Below are 25,819 nucleotides of genomic sequence, written 5' to 3' on the forward strand. Positions count from 1 at the left end.
AAGGAATGGAGCAAGCAGCCGAAAGGCTGCAGCGTGGGAGGGCGAGGAGACAGTTCAGACGGAGATGCACTATGTTGTAAGGAACGTGTGAGTTCGTGCCTAGCCAGAAAGGAATCTCTTGGTTTCTAGCAAGTCGTTAGGATTTATCTTTAAATAGGGTTAGAATTTAGGTCCTCTCTCCTGCGGTGACACTAATTAAATACACAAAACTCACAATCTATCAACCTCCCAGCCCCACAGCGACCCTGCCTTAGCACTCGCTCTCTCCCTCCTTGCACTCCCATGGGAAGGTGGGCACCACGGCTGCCGGTTCAGGGATGCTCAGCTGAGGGCCTGCTGGAAGCAGAAGGAAGTCAAGAGCCCTGTGCGGGGCAGCACAGACTGAGCCTGCCCACTGTTCTCAAGACGCACTTCACACATCTGCCCTCTCCAGGACGAGTGAAGAGGCTGCGGGCCAGGGAGCGAGACATTAGCGGGTGAGTGTGTGTCCCAGTGCTCCTCACCGCACGCCCCAAGCTACAGGCTTGCTGGCGTAGCTACTGTGCTTTATCCACACACCCAACCCTTCGCTGGAAGCAGGGGAGGCAGGTTTGTAGAAATTTTGGTGGTGCCCAGAAACATCCCCCCCCCAAACTCCCCACACACACCTGCCTAAGGCTCTGGGAGGGAGTTTGTGGGGGGGCGTCTGGGGTTCAGGCGATTGGGGTGCACGAAGGGGTGGGGAGGCAGGCTCTGAGAGGGAGTTTGGGTGCAGAAGGGGTGAGAGGTCAGGTTCTGGGAGGGAGTTTGGTGGGGGATGGGGTCTGGGATGCAGGCTCTGGGATAGAGTTTGGGTACAGGCTCTGGGCTGGGGCAGGGGATTGGGGTGCAGGATGGGTGCAGGCTCTGGAAGGGAATTTGGGTGCAGAAGGGGTGAGAGATCGGGTTCTGGGAGGGAGTTTGTGTGGGAAGGGGGTCTGGAATGCAGGCTCTGGGAACAAGTTTGGGTGCTGGGTGCAGGCTCTGGGCAGGGGGCGGGGGTGCAGGGGGGGTGGGTGTGCAGGCTCTGGGAGGGAGTTTGGGGACAAAAGTAGGTGCAGGGGAGGGCTGGGAGTGCAAGAGGGAGTTAGGGGGGAGGGGGTTCAGGGTGCAGGAGGGGGTGAGGGATGCAGGCTCTGGGAGGGAGTTTGGGGGCAAGAGGAGGTGGGGGTGCAGGAGGAAATTTGGGGGCCGAAGGGTGTGTTTGCGGAGGGGGTGTGGGAGCAGGCTCTGGAAGTGGATGGGGGGTTCGATGCTTACCTGGGGCACCTCCTCCGGCAGCCGCTCCTAGGCGGGGCAGGCCGGGGGGTCTCCTCACGCTGCTGTCTTCCCATTGGCCGCAGGGGTGTTGGGGGGGGCAGCGCGCAGTGCCACACCCCCTCACACGGGCTGCAAGGACCTGCCGACTGCCACGTGGAGCGAGCGCGCAGGAAGCCGCTCAGCCCCGCTGCGCTGTGGGTGGTGGCGGGAGCCCCCGGGCTGTTTTAAATCACCCGGGGGCGGTAGGTGGGGCCAGGGGAAGCGTGGGGGGAGTGTGTGTGTGTTGGGGAGGGGAGGTGGGAAACTTTGCTGGAGCCGGGCCCCTGGGACAGGAATATTCCTGGTGCCCGGGCACCATGGGCCCATTGAACTCGCCGCCCATGGCTGGAAGCGCTTCCACGTGGGGACGAGATCAGGGATTCACAGGCCACACACGCTGCCTTGGGAAGTGCAGCCGCTGCTTTCAAGAGGAGAGCGAAGGTGGGAGGGAGGCTGGATGTGGGGTGAGGTGTGTCTCAAACCCAGCCAGCTCCAACTGGCCTCTGGGCGGAGGCGGGACAGGAACCAGAGGGGCTGAAAAGGACGGGCCGTAAACCCTGCACACTGTCAGAAGCAGCTGGGACACTCTGAAGGGGCCGTGTCTGTTGGGACGTAAGCGTAAGGTACCTCTGTCCTCCAGCTGGTTGCCAGCCAGGCTGATGGCGCTTAGAGCTGAGTCCGGGTTTCCTCTTAACGCCTGGGCCATCCTTTGGGCAAATTCACTGCAAGGGAATGGATCTCACTTTACAATACATCCAGCGTTCGAGTATTCCCAACACGGCCAGGCGCCAGGCACCAAACGTCTCACAGCCCGTCACAGGAAAATAGCGCTGGGGTCACATGGTGCCTCTGGGGCAGGGCCAGGCTGGGGGTGGGGGAGGAGAGGCACTAAGTGGTGGAGGTCGGATGCATTACACCTGTCGGTCCCTAGGGTGCTGAGCGATCGCTCATGCTGCAGCAAAGGTGGCAGCCAGCTCTCTCAGCAGTGCCGCCATCCCAGAGATGGCACTTCTCTGCCATGCTGGCTGCAGTTCTCCTGTAACACAGCAGAAAGTCGTCTCCAGCCAAAGAGTAGCAGAAGTGTGAAATTCCCCTGCTCGGGCCATTCCCTGGTCAGGTGAACTTCAGAGCCTGGCTGAGTCATGCAGAGGGGAACCCTCTCTCTTCTCTCAAAATTATAGTTAAACACATTACTGCAAAACCAGGGCTGCAAATTTAAACACTCAACAGCAGGAACACAACAAAGATGTTTGCCTTCATGGGCCACACCCTGTCACATCCATGAGCTCTTCCCAACGCGAAGCGGCCCTATGGATGAATCCAGACATACAGCTGAGCTAACATTACCGAAAACACATACATAGCTTTCGAAAATGCTCCTAAATCACTAATCCCATGGATTTTTGCTGGGAGCTGGGTACCTCTGAAATTCCCAGCTATAATAATAATCTAGCCATCATCCATGCCTACAGTGCAAGTTACTGTTACTCTATTATGACAATTTTTTTCCCTTTCCCAGTTTTTGGATATTTAAATTCATCCCCTTAAAACTGGGATGGGCAAACTTTTTGGCCCGAGGGCCACATCTGGGTGGAGAAATTGTATGCAGGGCCATGAATGTAGGGCTGTGGCAGGGGTTTGGGGTGTGGGAGGGAGTGCGGGGTGTGGGAGGGGGTGTGGTGTGCAGGAAGGGGCTCAGGGCAGGGGGTTGGGGTGCAGGAGGGGGCTCAAGGCAGGGAGTTAGGGGGCTCAGGGCAGGGCTAAGGCAGGCTCCCTCCCTGCTCTGGGCTTGCGTGGCAATGGCTCCTGAGGGTGGGGTGCAGCAGGCAACTCCGCCGCGTGCTGCCCTCGCCTGCAGGTACCACCCCCGAAGCTCCCCGCGATTCCTCATTCTTGGCCAATGGGAGCTGTGGGGTGCAATGCCTGCAGGCAAGGGCAGCGCACAGAGCTCTCTGCCCCCCCCCGGCCCTCCGGATGGTGCCGGCTGCTTCTGGGACGTGGTAACAGCCGTTCCCGTGGTGCCAGCCTAGCCCCACTGCACCACGGGACTGGCAATCCCGCGGGCCAGCCTGAAAGTCCTGATAGGCAGGATCCAGGCCGCGGGCTGTCGTTTGCCCTCCCCTGCCTTAAAGGTGACCAGAAGCCAAGGGCAGGTGATTTAGCATCAGTTGATAATTTAATATGCAGACAATAATTCAGCGTCAGCCCTGCGTTTCCGCTATTCTACCAGCCGACGATGGACAAGGCACAGAACAGCTGGTGAAAACATGCAGCAAGCTGCTGCCCCTGCAGGCTTTTATGATGCTACCCAGAATCCTTTACAAGAGGCAGAACGTGTACAAATGCCCTCTCCTTACAATTTTAACCCACTGTTTTCCAGCACCAGCTCCTCCAGTTTCACCGATTTGCTGAGCATGTACAGAAGCTGTTCGGAAATCTCCAGATTCTAGGAGAGAGGAAAGACTCTTTGAAAGCTGTGTCATCACTTAAGGGACAGCATTTCATTAGCGTCCTGGCCACAGCTCTTCGTACTCACCAGCCTGAAGTCCTTACAGTACAGCTTTGTGAACCACAGGTTAAACGAGAGCGCCGTGATGCTAAGGGCTACGTCTCTGCAGTGGGACACAACAACAAAACAATTAGCAAGAGTTACGGCACAGACTGACTGTGATTGGAGACATAGTGAATAACCCTTGAGTCAGGTTGCACATGTTGTTTTAAAGCCATGACTCACCCATAGAAGCTGGAGTATTCTGCACTCTGACCACTGCTTTAAAGCTGGACTAGACCTACTACATCCTTGGCTATGCAAGCTGAGAGGCAAGTGAAATCCTGCCACACATCACAACCGCTCTAGGTGCTTCTCTAGTTCATCAGTGCTTCTATGTTTGTTTGTTGAGCCCAGGCATGGCCCTAATGAACCAGCCATCCACAGTGGGACACATCCCCTGCATTGCTAAGCACAGAGGAGCTGTATGCAATTCAGGACAACCAGCTATGCTTGTGCTCCCCGAGAGTGCACGATCTGAAAGTGCCAGTCCAGGATGGCAAAGGGGGAAAGCTCTGCTGTGCCAGGTGGGTAAGGATCAGGGCTGGCCTTACCATGAGGCGAACTGAGGCAGCGGTCTCAGGTTCCAGACTGTGGGGGAGGGGCGGGGACAGAGTGTAGAAAATGGTGTCTGCTGCTGGTGCATCTGTATCCTCTCTGCTCGAGACGCACAGAGATGGGGGAGTGCTGGGCTGGAGGGAGGGGGGCACAAGAGACAGAACAGGCAGGCAGGAGAAAAGGGGAGTGGGAATAACAGAAAGCAGCAGGAGCTGCAGGGAGAGAGAGGAGGAGGAGCCTCTTATGTACCTCTCTAGCCCCCCAGGAGCCTGGACTGATTAACCCCAGCTTCTCAGGGAGCTTCCTGTGTCCTGCTGCTTCCCTGAACCCACTTGAGGAGAACAGGCCGTCAACTGGAGTAGTAGGAGCCAGTTAGGCCCTTAAGACACTGATCTCTTCCCTCACTCAGGCCCTGCTACCAGCCTGCTTATTTCTCCCCTTCAACTGAGTGTTAAGAGCCACTCTAGCATAGAACAGCAGCCATGAGTGAAAGAAGAAAACGTCCCTCTGGGGCAGCATTCAGAAAAAGAAAGAAAGCAAAGGAAGCTTTTCTATCTAAGCAGGAAGGAGCTCTCCTGAGATACATAGACACAAATGTTCACGGAGAGCCTTCTGGCCCCAGTGAGGATGTGAGTGGTGAGGAGATGCCTGATCTTCCAGTCAGAGTGCAGGTGACCTGGCAGCTGCTGCAGCATCCATATCTCCATCTCAAGTGGATGTAACCATGCACACTCCTGAAGAAAAGTGCAGATCAGAAGAGTGTGGTGGAGGTGCAAGAAACAACTGCTGCTGAGTTTAGTTCCTTGAGTCCAGAGGATCCAGGACTGTGGACCCGCTTGAGCAGTAGCCTGAGGAATTTCCTTGTACTGCATGGGCCACAGCAAGTGAAAAACTACATGTTCTCTAAAGACAATGAAAATAGAAGTTTCCATCCAACATGTTACTGGTGTGAAATCCCCAATGGTGACAAAGTGGAGAGGCCATGGCTTATGTACTCAAAAACCCAGAATGCTGCATACTGGTTTTGTTGCAAACTCTTCCAGTCTAATGTTCCAGCCACATTGGGTTCTACAGGAACAAAGGACTGGAAAAATCTGGCTAGAAATCTGGCATGCCATGAGAAGGCAGCAAATCACCAGAGAGCATTCCACAGCTGGAAAGAGCTGGAGATGAGACTAAGGTTAAAGAGAAAGCTCATGCTCAAATAAATTGGTTAGTCTCTAAGGTGCCACAAGTACTCCTTTTCTTTTTACTAAGGTTAAAGGCCACCATGGATGATCAGCATCAAGAGAAGATTGCATCAGAGTCTCTTTACTGGCAAAATGTTCTGAAAAGACTCATTGCCATTGTGAGAATGCTTGCGACCCAAAACCTAGCCCTGCATGGCACTGCAGATCAGCTGTATGTGCCAAACCATGGAAACGTCCTTAAAACTGTGGAGCTGGTGGCTCAGTTTGATGCTGTACTCCAGGAGCATCTAAGAAGAGTCACCACCCAAGTCGTGGTACACACACCACTACCTTGGAAAAACCATTCAAAATGAGACCATACAGTTACTGGCAACAAAAGTCAAACAGAAGATTGTGGCCGATCTGAAGTCAGCACGATATTACTCTGTTGTTCTGGACAGCACACCTGACATCAGCCATACGGAACAAATGACTTTAATGGTGCGTTTTGTAACAACAACAGAACCTAGTGAAAATGTCCCTGCAATGGTGACTGTCAGAGCATTTTCTAGAATTTATTGACATTGATGATGCTACCGGAGCTGGTATGACAAATGTGCTTCTTAAAAAGCTGGAAGATACGGGAATTGCGATCGCTGACATGAGAGGTCAGGGCTACGATAATGGTGCCGACGTGAGAGGAAAGAACAGGAGTGCAGACACGGATCCGAGAGTTAAACCCTCGAGCTTTTTTTGTCCCATGCAGTTCTCATTCATTGAACTTGGTGGTCAGTGATGCAGCATCAGCTTCTAGAGAACATCTGGGAACATCCTCTCTGACACTGAAACCACTGAGTGCCACACAATGGGAAAGTCGAGTGGAGGCGATAAAGCCTATCAAACACCAAATTGGGAAGATAGATGAAGCCACAGTTGCCATTATGGAGGCTAATGCTATGACAGGAACTGTTCGTGGGAGAACAGTGGCAGAGGGAAATGGAATCACCAGAAACATACATAACTTCACATTTCTGTGTGGCTTAGTGTTGTGGCATGACATACTGTTTGAAATAAATGTTGTAAGCAAGAGACTCTAAGGTGTTGACCTTGATATATCTGGAGCAATGGAACAACTGGACAAAGCAAAGTCATACCTACAGTCTTACTGGTCAGATGAGGGATTTCAAAACGTTCTGAAGAGTGCACAGAAGTTGGCAGAGGAACTCCACACTGAAGCTATTTTCCCACCCATTCAAGAATACAAGAGTCACCGAAGAAGACATTTTGATTATGGGATTATCCCGTGCCTCATAAGAGGCCCCAAACAATAATTCAAAGTTGAATTCTTTAACCAGGTGCTAGATTGTGCAATACAGTCCGCTGAAGAACGTTCCATGCAGCTCAAGGAACACAGCAGTATATTTGGGATGTTGTAGGATATTCCAAAACTCCTCACTATACCTGAAGAAGACCTACAGCAGCAATGCAGGGCACTAGAGACGCATGATGACATGCGCGATATTGAGTGCGAGTGATTTATGCGAGTGATATGCGAGTGATTTATGCGAGTGATTTAGGTGATGAACTGAAAGCCCTTTCAAGATACATTTCAGCAGGATCAACTCCAAAGGCTGTTCTGGAATATATGTGCACAAATAAGATGACCACCCTCTTTCCAAATGCTTTTGTTGCTCTGCGCATACTTCTAACACTTCCTGTAACAGTTGCCAGTGGAGAATGCAGCTTCTCCAAGCTGAAGTTAAGAAAAACATATCTACGCTCCACAATGACACAGGAGAGGCTGGTCGGCCTTGCAACCATCTCAACAGAGCATGAGCTGGCCCAGACTGTGGACCTTCAGCAGGAAGCAGTTCAAATCTTTGCAACCAAGAAGGCACGGAAAGCCCCACTTTGATTATTCAAACAGATAAACATGCCAGACAAGAAAGGTTACATTTGCTGTTCAGGCGTTTGAAAGTGAAGTGTTGTGAACAAGGCATTTTAAGTTGTGAGTTCTCCTTTATTGGGGTAGGTGGCAGAGCAGCACCATAAGAGGAGTAGAATGGGAAGAAGGCAGAATTGAGACCTTTCAAAGTTTTGGCCCAAAAGAGGGGGCATCATTTGAGCTCCCTACCTCAGGTGCCAAAATGTTGTGGGCCGGCCCTGCTGAGGATTTACTGGGCAGTCAATTGACTCACAGGCAGAGGTGAAAGTAAGCCTGTTCGTCCCGGTATGGCGTACCGGCAAGAGCTAGTGCACCATACTGGGGCAGCCCAGCTTCCCCAGGGGGCAATTTAAAGGTCCTGGGGCTCCCAGGAGTGGCTGGAGCCCCAGGCCCTTTAAATTGCCTCCAGAGCCCTGCTGCTAGAGCCCTGGGGTAGCGGCTGCAGGGCTCCAGCGGCTATTTGAAGGGCCTGGGGCGCCCCTACTTCTACCGTCCCGGCCCTTCAAAGAGTTGCTGGAGCCCCACCGCCGCTACTCCAGGGCTCCGGCGGCTATTTGAAGGACCGGGGCAGTAGAAGCAGGGGAGCCCCAGGCCCTTTAAATAGCCACCGGAGCCCCGGGCTGCTACCCCAGTGCGAGGGGAGGGGGCACTTACCTTACAGGGTGGGCTGGGGCTGGCTCTGACCCCCTCAGCCCTGCCCCTTCCGTTAGGCTCCGCCCCTTCCAGGGGCCAGAGCTGGCCTCAGTGTACAGGTAAGTCACTTGACTTACTTTCACCCCTGCTCACAGGGCTCAGGCTGCAGGGCTAAAAATAGTAGTGTAAACGTTTGGGATCCAGGCTCTCAGACCCTCCTAAGGGGGTAGGTCACAGAGTCCAGGCTCTGGCTGGAGCCCGAATATCTATACTGCAATTTTATAGCCCCGCACAACATGTCAACTGACCCAGGCCAGCCGGTCTTTTATTGCAGTGTAGACGTACTCCATGTGGCCACATTCTCTTCAGCAGGTTTGCAAGGGAATTTAGTAAGCAGCTCCGTTGATGATGTGTTGGCCAGAACAGACTCCAGCACCTGCTCTGAGGCAGGGCTGGCCCTGTAGGGCCCACAGGAACAGAACCCAGTTCCCCCTTGTGAGAGGTAGAGATCTTAACTATGCCTTAACTAGATACTAGGGCTGTCGATGAATTGCAGTTAACTCATGCAATTAGCTCAGAAAAATGAATCGCACTGTTAAACAACAGAATACCAATTGAAATTTATTAAATTTTTTGGATGTTTTTCTACTTTTTCAAATATATTGATTTCTACTACAGAATACAATGTGTACAGTGCTCACTTTATATTATTTTTATTACAAATATCTGCACTGTAAAAAGGATAAACAAAATAATACTTTTCAATTCACCTCATACAATCTCTTTATCATGACAGTGTAACTTACAAATGTAGATTTTTTTTGTTACATAACTGCACTCAAAACCAAAACAATGTAACACTTTGGAGCCTGCAAGTCCACTCAGTCCTACTTCTTGTTCAGCCAATCGCTCAGACAAACAAGTTTATTTACATATATGGGAGATACTGCTGCCTGCTTCTTATTTACAGTGTCACCTGAAAGTGAGAACAGGCATTTGCATGGCACTTTTATAGCTGGCATTGCAAGGTATTTACGTGCCAGATACGCTAAACATTCATATGCCCCTTCATGCTTCATCCACCATTTCAGAGGACATGCTTCCATGCTGATGATGCTCATTAAAAAAAATGTGTTAATTAAATTTGTGACTGAACTTCTTGGGGGAGAACTGTGTACCTCCTGCTCGGTCTTACCCGCATTCTGCCCTAGGTTTCATGTTATAGCCGTCCCGGATGATGACCCAGCACATGTTCATTTTAAGAACTTTCACAGCAGATTGGACAAAACACAAAGAAAGTACCAATGTGAGATTTCTAAAAATAGCTACAGCAGTCGACCCAAGGTTTAAAAATCTGAAGTGTTCTCCAAAATCTGAGAGGGACGAAGTATGGAGCATACTTTCAGAAGTCTCAAAAGAGCAACACTCAGATATGGAAACTACAGAACCCGAACCACCGAAAAAGAAAAATCAACCTTCTACTGGTGGCATCTGACTTAGATGATGAAAATGAATGTGCGTCGGTCCGCTTTGCTTTGGATCGTTATTGAGCAGAACCCATCATCAGCATGGACACATATCCTCTGGAATGGTGGTTGAAGCCTGAAGGAACATATGAATGTTTAGCATATCTGGCACGTACATACCTTGTAATGCCAGCTATAAAAGTGCTTTGTGAATGCCTGTTCTCACTTTCAGGTGACTTTGTAAGCAAGACGTGGGCAGCATTATCTCCTGCAAATTGTGACCAAACTTGTTTGTCTGAGTGATTGGTTGAAGTAGGACTGAGTGGCCATGTAGGCACTAAAGTTTTACATTGTTTAATTGTTGAATGCAGTTATTTTTCATACATAATTCTACATTTGTAAGTTCAACTTTCATGATAAAGAGATTGTACCACAGTACTTGTATTAGCAAAATTGAAAAATACTATTTTTCGGTTTTTTTAGTGCAAATATTTGTAATAAAAAATAAATATAAAGTGAGCACTGTGCACTTTGTATTCTGTGTTGTAATTGAAATCAATATATTTGAAAATGTAGAAAACATTCAAAAATATTTAAATAAAAGGTATACCTATTATTGTTTAAGAGCGTGATTAATTGCACTTAAGGTTTTTAATCGCTTGACAGCAGTGATAAATGACCGAGGGGGGAGGGGGGTAGCTCCCTTTTATGGCACGCAGCCAGCCAGTTAGCTATAAAATCCCTATTAGTAGTTGTTCACTACTTGCTTTACCTGTAAAGGGTTAAAAAGTCTCCCTGCATAGGTAGAAGGAAGGGAGTGGGCACCTGACCAAAAGAGCCAATGGGAAGGCTAGAACTTTTTAAAATAGGGAAAAAACTTCCCCTTTGTCTGTCTGTTGTTGTTCTCGGAGAGAAGCAGAGACAGGGCTGGAACTATGCTGTAAGAAACTTGGGGCCAGGTGTGAAAAATCATCTAAATCATACCTAGAGACTACTCATTTGAAACCCCCAGATATATAAGTAGATCAGGAAATGTCTAGGAAGATGGGATTAGGTTTATCCCTTTTATTTCTTTATAGCTTGTGAACTCCTCTGTGCTAACCCCAAATGCTTTTGTTTTGCTTGTAACCTTTAAACTGGACCTCAAGGTTATTCTTGAATCTTAATTCTTGTATGTGGGTTTTTTAAATCTAGCAATAGCCTCTTTCCCGCCGACTCCAAAAAACCAGCCAAAGGATGACAAAGGCGGCTATGCCCTGTTTGCCTCTGCATATGGCCCGTTGTGTTCCAGGAGTTCATCAGGTTTGAGAGAGGGATGAAAGTCAGAAATAGCTCACTGTATGACCCAGAAAGCTGTAGGCTCTGGGGTCAAAACTTCTGGATCCCACAAAGAAGTCATTCATATGTGTATATATCAGACACCTTTAATTTCACATCCTTTAGATGTGACAGCCGAAAAAGACAAATGTGAAAGGTTACAAACTGCATATTTGTCTGCCTTATTAATCAGATCTGTCTCTCTATAGGTAAATAATCTGTCCAGTTCCTTCACTATAATGTCCCCTTTTGCTGTCAGCCCTAAAGGATGTGAAATTAAAGGTATCCAATATAGGTAAAGAAGGTATAGACCATATCTACTAAATACAGAGGAACTGCTTTTCTTTCTAAACCGACTGGGGCGCTCTGCAAATGACATCAATTGTATGGCGCAAGAAGGAAAAGGAACACAGACAGGTATGTGCATCTAACCAGTGGAAAGAAATTGCTAAAAAATAGGGCAGGGAAGGGAGAAATTCCAATTAATTTTCTGGGTAATACACTAATTGTAAGTGGACTGTTGTCCCCTTACTAAAACTCAGTGTGGGAGTTTGGTTGCTAGCTCCCAGTACCAAAAGAAAGGGGAAGGGTCGATGGGAAGTCAAGACCGGGAGACTGACAGTCCCCAGGGCGATAGGGAGAGGCCAGTGCTCCAGGTCAGCCTGATGGACAGGGTGGGCAGGCTAATGCGGGAGTCAGGAGGCCAGGGGGGTCCTGTCCTCCATGTGAGCTATTGCCTGGGCCAGACAGAGTGGGGCTGAGGTAAGGAGAGAGCCGGGGCCCAAGCTGGTCTGGGGAGCAGAACCGTGCTGGCCAGAGAGAACCAGAAAAGCAGCCCAGGAGCCAGCACACAGAGCTGTAAACAGGGGAGTTTGGGGGGAAGACTAGGAGAGCCAGGCAGAGGAACAGACAGGCTAGTGAAGGGGGGGGTGGTGATCTGGCAGCGTTGTGGTTCTCATTGGGGGTTTGTTCTGCTGTGGGTGGTGGTGGTTTGGTTTGGTTTGTGTTTCCCGGACTAACAAGACTTAGGTGGGAAGGCTGTGACAGACACAGAGGCAGCAGTGGGAGGTACCCAGGCAGTGGAAGACACAATGGAGATGATGGCATGTGGAAGCTGTGGTATGGCCATGATCCTGGAGGGGGGACCTGAAAAGAGTTTCATCTGCATGAAGTGCCACCTGATAGAGCTGATGGAACAGAAGATCCGAGGATTGGAGATGCAGGTGGAAACTCTGGTTGAGTTTAGAAGGGGGTTCAAGGGGATGATGGAGCAAAGACGTGAGGAGGCTGAAGGGAAAAGCTCAGACTTGCAGATGGAAGCAGGACCAAAGAACTCTGAGAGGAGACTGCTGGGTGAGGAAAGTGAACAGTGGAAGCATGTGACTAAGAAAACCAGAGGAAAAGAAGGGCTAGTGAAGGAGAAATAGAACTCAGGAACAGGTTTGTGGAGTTGGAAAATGAAGCAGGTGGTCACTGAAGGTGAGAGGGCAAGGAAGAAGAGAAGAGCAGCTAGTCCTATAGGAAGAGAGGAAGAGTCAATGGAGATAACAACACCAAATATGAGCCCCAGGAGGATACGGGATGGGTTGCATGGGATTGCAAGGAAGAATAGGAATCAAGAGGACTTGCAGCCAGAGTGAACAGGGGATAGACCAGAGAATCACACCATCACCAGGAAAAGGCAGATCTACGTGACTGGGGACTCCTTACTGAGAAGGATATACAGGCCTGTAACCAGAGCTGATCCAGAGAACAGAAGGGGGTGCTGTCTGCTGGGTGCTAAGATACGGGATGTGGACCTAAGGCTGAAGAGGATCCTAACGGGAGCAAGAAAGAATCCACTGATTGTCCCACTGAATGAGGGAGGCAACCTAATGACACAGGATGTGGAAAAAGCTAATGTACTCAATGCTTTTTTTGCCTCTGTCTTCACAAACAAGGTCAGCTCCCAGGCTGCTGCACTGGGCAGCACAGCATGGGGAGGAGGTGACCAGCCCTCTGTGGAGAAAGAAGTGGTTCAAGACTATTTAGAAAAGCTGGACGAGCACAAATCCATGGGGCCGGATGCAATGCATCCGAGAGTGCTAAAGGAGTTGGCGGATGTGATTGCAGAGCCATTGGCCATTATCTTGGAAAACTCATGGCGATTGGGGGAGGTCCCAGACAACTGGAAAAAGGCTAACATAGTGCCCATCTTTTAAAAAAGGGAAGAAGGTGTTATCTGGGGAACTACAGGCCAGTAAGCCTCACCTCAGTCCCTGGAAAAATCATGGAGCAGGTCCTCAAGGAATCAATTCTGAAGCACTTACATGAGAGGAAAGTGATCAGGAACAGTCAGCATGGATTCACCAAGGGCAAGTCATGCCTAACTAATCTAATTGCCTTCTATGATGAGCTAACTGGCTCTGTGGATGAAGGGAAAGCAGTGGACATGTTATTCCTTGACTTTAGCAAAGCTTTTGACACGGTCTCCCATAGTATTCTTGCCAGTAAATTAAAGACGTATGTCCTGGATGAATGGACTATAAGGTGGATAGAAAGGTGGATAGATCGTCGGGCTCAACAGGTAGTGATCAATGGCTCCATGTCTAGCTGGCTGCCGGTATCAAGTGGAGTGCCCCAAGGGTCGGTCCTGGGGTGGTTTTGTTCAATATCTTCATTAATGATCTGGAGGATGGCGTGGATTGCACCCTCAGCAAGTTTGCAGATGACACTAAACTGGGAGGAGAGGTAGATACGCTGGAGGGTAGGGATAGGATACAGAGGGACCTAGACAAATTGGTGGATTGGGCCAAAAGAAATCTGATGAGGTTCAACAAGGACAAGTGCAGAGTTCTGCACTTAGGATGGAAGAATCCCATGCACCGCTACAGACTAGGGACCAAATGGCTAGGCAGCAGTTCTGCGGAAAAGGACCTAGGGGTTACAGCAGACGAGAAGCTGGATAGGAGTCAACAGTGTGCCCTTGTTGCCAAGAAGGTCAATGGCATTTTGGGATGTATAAGTAGGGACATTGCCAGCAGATCGAGGGACATGATTGTTCCCCTCTATTCGACTTTGGTGAGGCCTCATCTGGAGTACTATGTCCAGTTTTGGGCCCCACACTACAAGAAGGATGTGACAAAATTGGAAAACGTCCAGCGGAGGGCAACAAAAATGATGAGGGGACTGGAACATATGACTTATGAAGAGAGGCTGAGGGAACTGGGATTGTTTAGTCTGCGGAAGAGAAGAATGATGGGGGATTTGATAGCTCCGTTCAACTACCTGAAAGGGGGTTCCAAAGAGGATGGATCTAGACTGTTCTCAGTGGCAGCAGATGACAGAACAAGGACTAATGGTCTCAAGTTGCAGTGGGGGAGGTTTAGGGAAAAACTTTTCACTAGAGGGGTGGTGAAGCACTGGAATGCGTTACCTAGGGAAGTGGTGGAATCTCCTTCTTTAGAGGTTTTTAAGGTCAGGCTTGACAAAGCCCTGGCTGGGATGATTTAACTGGGAATTGGTCCTGCTTTGAGCAGGGGGTTGGACTAGATGACCTTCAGGGGTCCCTTCCAACCCTGATATTCTATGATTCTATGACTCTACTGATGCATGAAGTGAAACCAGATATTATAGGGATAACAGAAACATGGTGGAATAGGAGTCATGACTGGACTACAGGTATTGAAGGGTATGTGCTGTTTAGGAAAGACGGAAATAAAGGCAAAGGTGGTGGAGTAGCATTGTATATCAATGATGAGATAGACGGTAAAGAAATCAGAAGTGATGGAAAGGATAAGACAGAGTCTGTCTGGGCAAAAATCACATTGTGGAAGAAAGCTACTAGAGCCTGCCCTGGGATAGTGCTTGGGGTGTGCTACAGACAGCCAGGATCTAATTTGGATATGGATAGAGACCTCTTTAATGTTTTTAATGAAGTAAATACTAATGGGAATTATGTGATCAATGGAAACTTTAACTTCCCAGATATAGACTGGAGGACAAGTACTAGGCTCAGATTTTCCTGAATGCAGTAGCTGATGGATTCTTTCACCAAGTAGTTGCTGAACCAACAGAGGGGATGCCATTTTAGATTTGGTTTTGGTGAGTAGTGAGGACCTCATAGAAGAAATGGTTGTAGGGGACAACCTTGGTTTGAGCAATCATGAGCTAATTCAGTTGAAACAAAATGAAAGGATAAACAAAAACAGATCTGTGACTAGGATTTTTGATTTCAAAAGGGCTAACTTTAAAAAATCAAGGAAATTAGTTAGGGAAGTGGATTGGACTGAAGAACTTGTGTATCTAAAGGCAGAGAAGGCCTGGAATTATTTCAAATCAAAGTTGCAGAAACTATTGGAAGCCTGCATCCCAAGAAAGGGGAAAAAATTCATAGGCAGGAGTTGTAGACCAAGCATCTCAGAGAGGTGATTAAGGAAAAGCAGAAAGCATACAGGGAGTGGAAGATGGGAGGGATCAGCAAGGAAAGCTACCTTATTGAGGCCAGAACATGTAGGGATAAAGTGAGAAAGGTCAAAAGCCATGACAAGTTGGACCTTGCAAAGGGAATTAAAACCAATAGTAAAAGGTTCTATAGCCATATAAATAAGAATAAAACAAAGAAAGAAGTGGGACCGCTAAACACTGAGGATGGAGTGGCGGTTAAGGATAATCTAGGCATGGCCCAATATCTAAACAAATACTTTGCCTCAGTCTTTAATGAGGCTAATGAGGAGCTTAGGGATAATGGTAGGGCGACAAATGGGAATGAGGATATGGAGGTAGATATTACCACATCTGAGGTAGAAGCCAAACTCGAACAGCTTAATGGGACTAAATCGGGGGGCCCAGATAATCTTCATCCAAGAATATTAAAGGAACTGGCACATGAAATTGCAAACCCATTAGCAAGAATTTTTAATGAATCTGTAAACTCAGGGGTTGTACCATACGACTGGAGAATTGCTAATGTAGTTCCTATTTTTAGGAAAGGGAAAAAAAGTGATCCAGGTAACTACAGGCCTGATAGTTTGACATCTGTAGTATGCAAGGTCTTGAAAAAAAATTTGAGCGAGAAAGTAGTTAAGGACATTGAGGTCAATGGTAATTGGGACAAAATACAACATGGTTTTACAAAAGGTAGATCATGCCAAACCAACCTGATCTCCTTCTTTGAGAAGATAACAGATTTTTTTAGACAAAGGAAATGCAGTGGATCTAATTTACCTCAATTTCAGTAAGGCATTTGATACAGTTCCACATGGTGAATTATTAGCTAAATTGGAAAAGATGGGGATCAGTATGAAAATTGAAAGGTGGATAAGGAACTGGTTAAAGGGGAGACTACAAGGGGTCACACTGAAAGGTGAACTGTCAGACTGGAAGGAGATTACTAGTGGAGTTCCTCAGGAATCGGTTTTGGGACCAATCTTTTTATTACTGACCTTGGCACAAAAAGCGGGAATGTGCTAATAAAGTTTGCGGATGACACGAAGCTGGGAGGTATTGCCAATACAGAGATGGACCAGGATATCCTACAGGAAGATCTGGATGACCTTGTAAACTGGAGTAATAGTAATAGGATGAAATTTAATAGTGAAAAGTGCAAGGTCATGCATTTAGGGATTAATAACAAGAATTTTTGTTATAAATTGGGGATGCATCAATTAGAAGTAACGGAGGAGGAGAAGGACCTCGGAGTATTGGTTGACCACAGGATGACTATGAGCCGCCAATGTGATAAGGCCAGGAAAAAAGCTAATGCGGTCTTGGGATCCATCAGGTGAGGTATTTCCAGTAGAGATAAGGAGGTGTTAGTACCATTATACAAGGTACTGGTGAGACCTCACCTGGAATACTGTGTGCAGTTCTGGTCTCCCATGTTTAAGAAGGATGAATTCAAACTGGAACAGGTACAGAGAAGGGCTACTAGGATGATCCGAGGAATGGAAAACCTGTCTTATGAAAGGAGACTCAAAGAGCTTGGCTTGTTTAGCCTAATCAAAAGAAGACTGAGGGGAGATATGATTGCTATCTATAAATATATCAGAGGGATAAACACCATGGAGGGAGAAGAATTATTTAAGCTCAGTACCAATGTGGACACAAGAACAAATGGATATAAACTGGCCATCAGGAAGTTTAGACTTGAAATTAGATGAAGGTTTCTAACCATCAGAGGAGTGAAGTTCTGGAACAGCCTTCCAAGGGAAGCTGTGGGGGCAAAAGACATATCTGGCTTCAAGACTAAGCTTGATAAGTTTATGGAGGGGATGGTATGATGGGATAGCCTAATTTTGGCAATTAATTGATTTTTGACTACTAGCGGTAGATATGCCCAATGGTCTGTGATGGGATGTTAGATGGGTGGGATCTGAGTTACGACAGAGAATTCTTTCCTGGGTGTCTGGCTGGTGAGTGTTGCCTACATGCTCAGGGTTTAGCTGATCGCCATATTTGGAGTTGGGAAAGAATTTTCCTCCAGGGCAGATTGGCAGAGGCCCCAGGGGGTTTTCGCTTTCCCCTGAGGTGTGGGGCACGTGTCGCTTGCTGTAGGATTCTCTGGCACCTTGAAGTCTTTAAACCACAATTTGAGGACTTCAATAGCCCAGACATAGATTAGTTTGTTACAGGAATGGGTGAGCGAGATTCTGTGGCCTATGTTGTGCAGGAGGTCAGACTAGATGATCATAATGGTCCCTTCTGACCTTAAAGTCTATGATTCTATGAGTCTATTAGTAAATGGATCTTACCTCCATGAAGGAGTGGGGTCTTCTATGTAAGCCTCTCTGAGACCCAGCACTGCTTGGTTTGGTAGGATGAGGTGACCTGCCCAGGGGTTTTTTGGTGGTGCCCATGATTCTATGATTCAGTGCTGGGAGCAGTCCCAGAAGCAGCCCAGGGAGCAGACGTGTGCTGGGAGCAGGGCTGCAGCAACCAGAGCCAGAGGGGCCAGAGAAGCAGCCCAGGGCGCTGGAGGCAGAGTGGTGGAGCTGAGGCTCAGGCTGGAGCAGTCTGGAGCCAGGTGCGGTGAGCAGCTGGGGAGAGCGAGGGGGACCCTGGGCAGCGGGCCCAGCACAGGGAGACAGCCCAGCCAAGAGGCCTGGCAGGTCAGACTCGGAGTGGGATCGTAACCCCGACAGGGGTGCTGACACTGGGAAGAAGGGTCCTGCCACCTAAAGCCTGAGGGTGTGTGGCCACTGCCAGAGCAAGTGTCCAACCCGCAGCATCTCTGCAGCACGGCCAGGGCCTGAGAAGGAAGCCTGGGACGTGTGAGGAACAGACTGAACTTCCCTGACATCCCAGAGACGCTGGTTGTGGTGTCCCCATGCCAAAGAGCAGGGTGATGGGTTTTCCTTTAACATTTCCCAGTTTTTCCTTTTTTTTTTTAATTGATTGCTGTTTAATAAATGGTATTTGCTTTGAACTGTAGGTAATGATCAGTGGGTCAGGGAAGTGTCCAGTGCAGAGAGAGCACCCCAGAGTGGGGACACCCTAGCCTCTGTCCTAGGTGACCATGACAAGATTGGGGGTCGAGCCCCCCAGGAATCCTGGGCCCAGCCTTGTTGGGGTTACGAGGACTCTGCCACACAGGAGAGTGGAAGGGGAGCCCTTGAGGTCAGGCAGGCTTCTGGGTACAGGGAGTGGGAGCGAGGACTCAGATCCTTTTGCTAGCCCACTTCACCGGGGTAGCGTGTAAGACAGAAAAGTTCCCCACAATAGCGGGACTATTCCCCCGCTTACATAATACAACCCTTGAGATGAATGAAACATAAAAAGCCTCCGATAACAAAAGGATCAAAGGAGTCTACTATACATCTGCGCCATCTACTGGATATCAACAGAAGTAGCAGAACAACTGAAAGACTAGTGATTAGTATTGTTCCTGTATATAGCTGCTGGCCCCTGGGCCTCGACACCGGTCGGTGTTAATTGCTCACTAGAGTGCATGTATATTTTGCACATGGTACAGGCTTCAAATATTTTATGTATATCAACTTGATCTATAAACCTACTAATTGCAGACCTAAGTGATTCTTGGTGAATTAAAAATCCTATTGACTGGCTAAGAGCAACCAAGTGCCCTGATTTGAAAAGTACTATCAAAAGTAGCACAGAAAGGAACCTAACATTAGCAAATGAGTGCTCCCTGAACTCAGTAAAAGTACTGTGCTAAGCGGTGTTGCCTAATGGGTAAAGCAACGGACTGTGACGTGGGAGACCTGGGTTTTATTCCTGGCTGGGCTATTGGCTTGCTGGGTGACCTTGTGAGACTGTGACTTCCCCCATCGCTAAAATAAGTATGGTGGCCCTGAGTCCTCTGTAAAGCACTTTGAGACCTGCCAATGAAAGAGCTCCTCTAGCGTTTCTTATTATTATGAAAAGGGGTTATCCTTTTTCAATTCCATCCCAGTAGCGGCCACAGCATTTATCAAATTAGTAAACAGAGCTTGTTAAATTGCCGCTTGAAAATCTAACAGGCACCTTGGCAAATTAATGATGCTGATTCACACTTCTACTCTCCCATGGCTGGACTGGCCCTGTAGAGATAACCAGAGTAAAAAGAACAACAAACATTTATCTTAGGGCTTGTTTACAAACAAACTGTCACCAGAATAACTCAAAGTAACTCACAGCTTTTGTTCTTTTGGGGCAATTTTGCATGTGGACATTCTTAGTGCAGCTGACGAGTGTCCTCCTTTTATTTAGTTTGTCAGTGGAAAAAAAACAAAAGATTTTAAATCTTATTTTTCCCCACTGACAAAACTAAATCCAAATAAGACACACACAGATTGAGCTCAGAGTGCGCACAGACAGAATCACGCGAAAATACAAAGGGGTGAATTACCCCATTTCATTATTTCTAGGCCAGTTTGCATGTAGACCAGCCCTCAGTCACTAAAGCCAGTTGACTGGACTCCAATACACATGAGGAGCCAGCCTGGGAGTACGAAGAGGCCAGTTTTATAGAGAGTCGCTTTTCAGAGTACTGTACGAATCCGCTTGGAAATGCTGCTCTGCAGGCACGTTTAGCTAAAAGGGCCGCCGGCCACTGTGTATCATGATATTCTCAGGCTCGCTACAAGAACAACGTATTTTGCTACTTGTCTTTGTCTTGCATGATCTTGATCACAGATTTCAGCAGCAACTCACCTGCTCTCTAGGTGAGCGAAGTCCAACAGGTTGAACTCTCGGCAGTCTTGGCTGTGGTAGATATTGTCCACATCCTAACAGACAGACAGGTTAGCATATTAGCCCAGAGAAACGCTGCAAGGCAGGATTACAGCGCAACATGGCGCTGGTCAGGACACATGCTGAGCGTCAGCTTCGAATGGTCTGCATTCGCCAGACATCACACCACAGGACATTCTTGACCTCCTCCTGGAAAGCTGACCCAGCACCCCTCGAAAGAGGGGAGTCCTCACCCGAGCAGGCTCGGGGGCAGCAGCAGAGCTATCAACCAGGCTGCACGAGCTCTCCACAATCACATCATCCAGAGCTGAATTTAACACTCATGGGAACATAGGAGAGAGAACAAAAACCGGGGCTATTTCAGAGCAAGAGAGCAGAGGTCCCAGAGTACGGCTGGATCACCTGCTGGGCTTTCTAGGAGAAGAGGAATTAGCAGAGAGAAGAGGTAGCTCTCTGCAGGGGACAAGACCATCCACTGACCCTCCTGAGTGGGGAAGCAGCCAGCAGTGAGAAGTTACAGCAAAGGAAGGGAAACCCATCCCTGATACACCCACTATCCCCACCAACCTCCCTCCAACATAAAAAAGTCACAGATCAGCCGCTTGGAGTCTGAAGAATGCGCCTGCCACAGACCAACCGTGTCGAGCTGGCCAACATGAGGGCATCTGATATCTGTGAGGTTGGGCCCCTTTCTTTGTGGGCACCTGAATCTCTAAGAGAAGATCTGGCTGCTGAGGGAGACCCGGGTCAAGTGCTGGTGTCTAGGCATGAAGCTCTTTGGCCTTGGCCACAAAGAGGGAAGGCCTCAGACACTGATCATCATAAAACTCTTCAAGGCCCACTTGAGGCCTAGCCTGTGCCGTAAGCAGGGGTGCAAGGAAGCCGGTACGGGCCAGTACGGTGTACCTGTAAAAAGTGGCCACCGGTACCGGCCCGTACCCAGCTGACTTTAAAGCACTACTACAGAAGCGCTTTAACGTCGTTTACACTCGCCACCGCTCTTTAAACCGCCGCTGGAGCCCTGGGCGGTGTGGGCCAGGCAGCGCAGATGGGCTGGCTGGGGAATGCTGACCCCCCAACCCCTGCCCCTTCCGCCAGAGGCACTGGACCCCAAACCAGTAAGTCCTGTGTTTTACTTTCACCCCTGGCCATAAGCCTCCTGGGCTGGGGCAGGGGGACGGCAGGAGTATGCCCAGTGACTGGGAGATTCATTTTAGGGACAGGGCCTTGCCAAGGATTGGGCCCAGCCATGTCCCCATGACACACAGGGCATTGCTGCTCTGAAAGCTGCCTGGACTGGCTGGAAGGATGAGAAGGAGAAGGAGGAGGAGGAGATGTCTCTGAAGACGTTCCCAAAAAAGAAAGGCTGAAGCCTGAGGACTCCTCACTGCTGCCTGCTGGCCTCGAATGGCTCCTCCACACTTCAACCGATCTCACAGCACTGGGACACTTTCCCCTCATAGTCAGCCTCAGTTTCCCTTTGTTCAATTTCACCCCAAAGGCTTCACCCTCCGTCTTTAGTCAGCACGTTATGAAATACTGTGATGGAGTTCATTTAATCTCTTATCAAATCAACCCCTTCATCTGTTCTCTCATTTCGCTGAGCATCAGCTTGCTGCTAGCTGGATGGCCCAAAGTAGCTTGAAAACAGACACAGACCGCAAGGGGCAGGGCTGCCATCTCCCTCCTAGATGGAGGGCACGCAGCCCTAAATGCCATGCCACAGTTCTTTTATACCCAACATGTTGCCTTACAAAGCTGGGTCTAACCTGATTCTTCCTGATCACACCCAGCTCTTTTTCCATGGACCTCCCTGCCCACAAGGATCTGTTCCATGTAATTCTTCCCCAGAACTATTATGATGCATACAGCCAGGAGGGACCATTAGATCATCTACTTGGACCCCCGTGTAACACCCAGCTACCCCAGTATTGAGTCTTTGTGTTGGACTAAAGCACATCTTCCAGAGAGGCAGCCAGCCTGGAACTGAAGACATCAAGACATGGAGAGTTCACCGCATCCCTTGATAGTTTGGGCAACAGTTAAAAATCTCTCTTGGTTTCAATCTCACTTGCCTATTTTCTTCCTGGATTTCAGAGCCCTTTGAATTATTGTTCTTTCCACATTGCTGTTTGCAATGTCTTTAATATCATCTCGAGTGGGGTGAAGGTTCCATGCTTCCAGACAGTTAACAAAGATGCTAAAAAGACGACCTCCCACGGATCTTGGCACCATGTCGTTAGGCACCTCCTCCCAGCTCCTTACAGGGAATTTACTGCTCTTCAGCCAGTTCCCAAGCCCCTGGACAGAGCTCACATCCCACCTAATATGAAGTTATTTTCAGGAGGTTTCATGAGATCCTCTCAAATAATGTTATACAGCATTTTCATCTGCTTGGCTCCCTTTGTCCAGCTGTATCTCTCCAGTGCAAACAGTGCAATGTAATTTCCAATGCTGATTATTTAGTGACTGGTGTTGCTGCTGAGATTTCCTTGACAATCATGCAAGCACACTCCACTACAAGCGAAGGGGGCAAAATTTGCCTAAATTAAACAAAAACGTAGCCCTCTCCCCCTTGTGCCCCCCAAAGGATAGCTTATAACCCACTGGAGAGACAGCAGGTGTTGTTTCAGATAGGTACAAAACCCATCTGATAACTCCCCTAACGTTATGACCTTAAAATGACCTGTTGAAATTGCTTCCATACAAGCTTACCCACTGGATCTCCTCTCTGAAGGTAAAGCCGTTGTAGTCACATAAAGCAGCATATGTCTCCGAAAACCCACCTACAAATGGAAGATTATATTGACAGAAACGTTAGCAGCAGCTCATGGAGGGAATGTAGAAAGAGAAAAAGGGACATTTGGGGAAGGATAGAAACTAATACAGTTTGGAATCCAGAAAAGAGAGGGCTAGAATTAAAAGTCCAATTAAACCCTCGCTTCTCCCAGCACAATGTTGAATCATGGATTGGGTGCCTCTCTGTTTGGTGCTGACTGACTCATTAATTACTTAACAATGAAAGAAAGAATCAAGATATCTAATCTCTTTTACTGGACCAAGACATTATTTGTAATACACAAACTTCTCAGGCTAAAAGATTTTAAATCAGAATGTTTTGATCACAGAATTCCATTTACAAACTTTTTCTTATATAAATTATAGGAGAAAATATTGCAATATATATACAAAAAAGATTGCAAAGCTAAGTCTGGAAAAGTTAGGAAATGCACAGGCAACATTAATGATGCCCCCTTGTGTGTAATCATGGGGTAACCTTTAATTACATGGTCACATACAATTTTTTCCCCACAGGAACCCTGGCTCAGACACGCAACTGACTTCAGTGGGGCTACTCGTGGGAATACAATATTTAGGGAAGTGTTTGCAGGACTGGTGCCAATGTCATGTAAATATTTTTCCCACCTTATGACAATGGCCAGAGCTACTCCAAATGGTCAGATTCCTGCCAAGGTTATGCACCGTGCCTAACGTGCAGATGGCTGCAGGCACTAGTGTTAGCTATCACTTATTTTCTTCCTGATGGAAGTTAATTGCTGTACAGCCAAGGTGGGATTTTTCCAAAAGCACTTTGCATTCCCCTAGCTCTGCTTCCACTGAAGTCAACAGAGCTTTTGAAAACTCCACCCCAAGCCACTAAGTCTCGCAACCCTTGGTGTGTGAGGGCTCTTCACAGTATTTCTCTTTTCTGTGATGTACGTGCACAAAGCACAGTCTGATTACCACAGGGTCCTTGGTTATTCTGCAGCATTTCCTCCAGGGAATCTGTTATCCTTCGAATTCTCTCGAACAAACTGGGGGGATAGTTTTTGAGCAGTTTTCTATGAAAAATAATCCAGGGTAAGTAAAGAAATGGGGTGCTAGGTAGAAAACATTCTCAATCCTACATATTGGCTATATTGACTGGAAACAGGTGAGCTTACTCTATTAGGAACACTTCATATGAATTTACTTTGTAATCCTGCATACCCTTTATGCGTTCTTTTTTATAATCCCTAGCTCCTATCTAGCACTTTTCCATTAGCAGATCTCAAAGCACTTTATAGAGGAGAGCTGTATCATTATCCCCATTTTATAGTTGGGGAAACTGAGGTGCAGAGTGGTGAAGTGAGTTGCCCAAGATCACCCAACAGGCCAGTGGTGGAGCCAGGAATAGAACCCAGTCCAGGGCTCTGTCCACTAGCCCAACTGCCTTTGTACTAGAGGAACATTGTAACACACATACATTTGGCCCCAAATTTAAATTCTGTACAGTAACACCTCACTTAACGTTGTCCCGGTTAACACTGTTTCATTGTTACCTCGCTGATCAATTCGGGAACATACTCGTTTAAAGTTGCGCTATGCTCCCTTAGAACGTTGTTTGGCAGCCGCCTGCTTTGTCCACTGCTGGCAGGAAGAGCAGCCCGTTGCAGCGAGCTGCGGAGGCTTGGAACAGGGTGGACCAGCAGCGCCCCCCAGCAGCTCCCTGCTCCCCTAAGTTCCCTGTGGGGCAGCCGCCCAGCAGGCTAACAATTGCCGGGCACTTCAGCTGTCCCTCCCCACACCGCTGTGTGCTGCTCCTGCCCTCTGCCTGGGAGCCACTCCTGGGAGCCGCCTGCTTGCTGTGGAAGTTGGGAGGGGAAGGGTGCTAATGTCAGGGTGTCCCGCTCCCCCCTTCTCCTGCCCCCCCTGCTCCTTTAGCCCATCTCCACAGAGCTGGGGTTGGTTCAGGACAGGGCTCAGGACAGAGGGAGCTTGCTGGTAGCAGCTGCTATCTCAAGTGAGCTGTAGCTCACAAAATCTTATGCTCAGATAAATTTGTTAGTCTCTAAGGTGCCACAAGTCCTCCTTTTCTTTTTATCTCAACTTGCTGATCTATTTAAAAGGGCAATGTACTTAGAGTGGTGTCAGCATACTTAAAGGGGCAATGCACGTCTCTCCCACATACACAGTATATGTCTCTGTCTCCCCTCCCTCCATTCATGCTGCCTTGTAGAGTGTGAGGCTACATTAACAACAATGTGTTAATCCTTGAGGGCTCAGCTGAATGCTAGTTCATCATTTAGCAGTAAGGCATCCCCTGGGAAATAACCCACCCTCTTACTCCACCACTTCAACCAAGCTTCACAATCATCATTGCTGTGTACAAACATTTCCCTGGAACCTAACCCCCCCCCCCATTTACATTAATTCTTTTAAGTGAATCCAATTTCCTCATCATTGTTTCGCTTAAAGTAGCATTTTTCAGGAACATAACTACAACGTTAAGCAAGGAGTTACTGTACAAGCAAATATAGGGTCGGGGAGCTCTCGGAGATCTCATCAGAGCTCCGCCAGCAACAAGGCAGGCTGTCCCATTATAACCACTAACCAAACGTTTCAGGAACAGCCTTACCCAGGGGAAGAGTCTGGAAAGACCTTCTTAAGCGACATGGTGACATGGCTGACCACCTGCTCCAAGTCGTCCAGCGACACAAGCCGGAAGGCGTAAGAGGCTGTATCTGTATCTATGACAACCTGAGGGGATGAGATGAATGACATTTGAGACAGCAAGCAGAAAATACATTTCATAAAACCCCTCAGATGCTACCACAAAAGGAGCAAATGAGCGAAGCTGTGTGCTAAGATGGCGAGCTCTTGCTGTGCTAAATATCCCTAGTGTTATTACTTATAATTCTCAGACAAAGACTAA

At 48.3% G+C, this 25,819-nt stretch overlaps 1 protein-coding gene across 2 annotated transcripts in view; it reads right to left on the reverse strand.

The window, feature by feature from the left end:
• CARMIL2 (capping protein regulator and myosin 1 linker 2) overlaps window positions 1–25,819 on the reverse strand; it is a 138,545-nt gene that overhangs the window by 99,887 nt on the left and 12,839 nt on the right. For both annotated transcript variants that reach the window (XM_084644406.1, XM_084644407.1), the window contains exons 5-11: window positions 25,523–25,644; window positions 23,869–23,966; window positions 22,840–22,910; window positions 20,086–20,159; window positions 3,854–3,929; window positions 3,675–3,763; window positions 1,945–2,039 (exon numbers count right to left, since the gene is read on the reverse strand). In XM_084644406.1, coding sequence (XP_084500532.1) covers window positions 1,945–2,039; window positions 3,675–3,763; window positions 3,854–3,929; window positions 20,086–20,159; window positions 22,840–22,910; window positions 23,869–23,966; window positions 25,523–25,644 — 625 coding nt within the window. The remainder of the gene's footprint in view (window positions 1–1,944; window positions 2,040–3,674; window positions 3,764–3,853; window positions 3,930–20,085; window positions 20,160–22,839; window positions 22,911–23,868; window positions 23,967–25,522; window positions 25,645–25,819) is intronic.

This window comes from Lepidochelys olivacea, assembly GCF_965140295.1.
Source record: "Lepidochelys olivacea isolate rLepOli2 genome assembly, chromosome: 12".
Taxonomy (NCBI): Eukaryota; Metazoa; Chordata; order Testudines; family Cheloniidae; genus Lepidochelys; species Lepidochelys olivacea.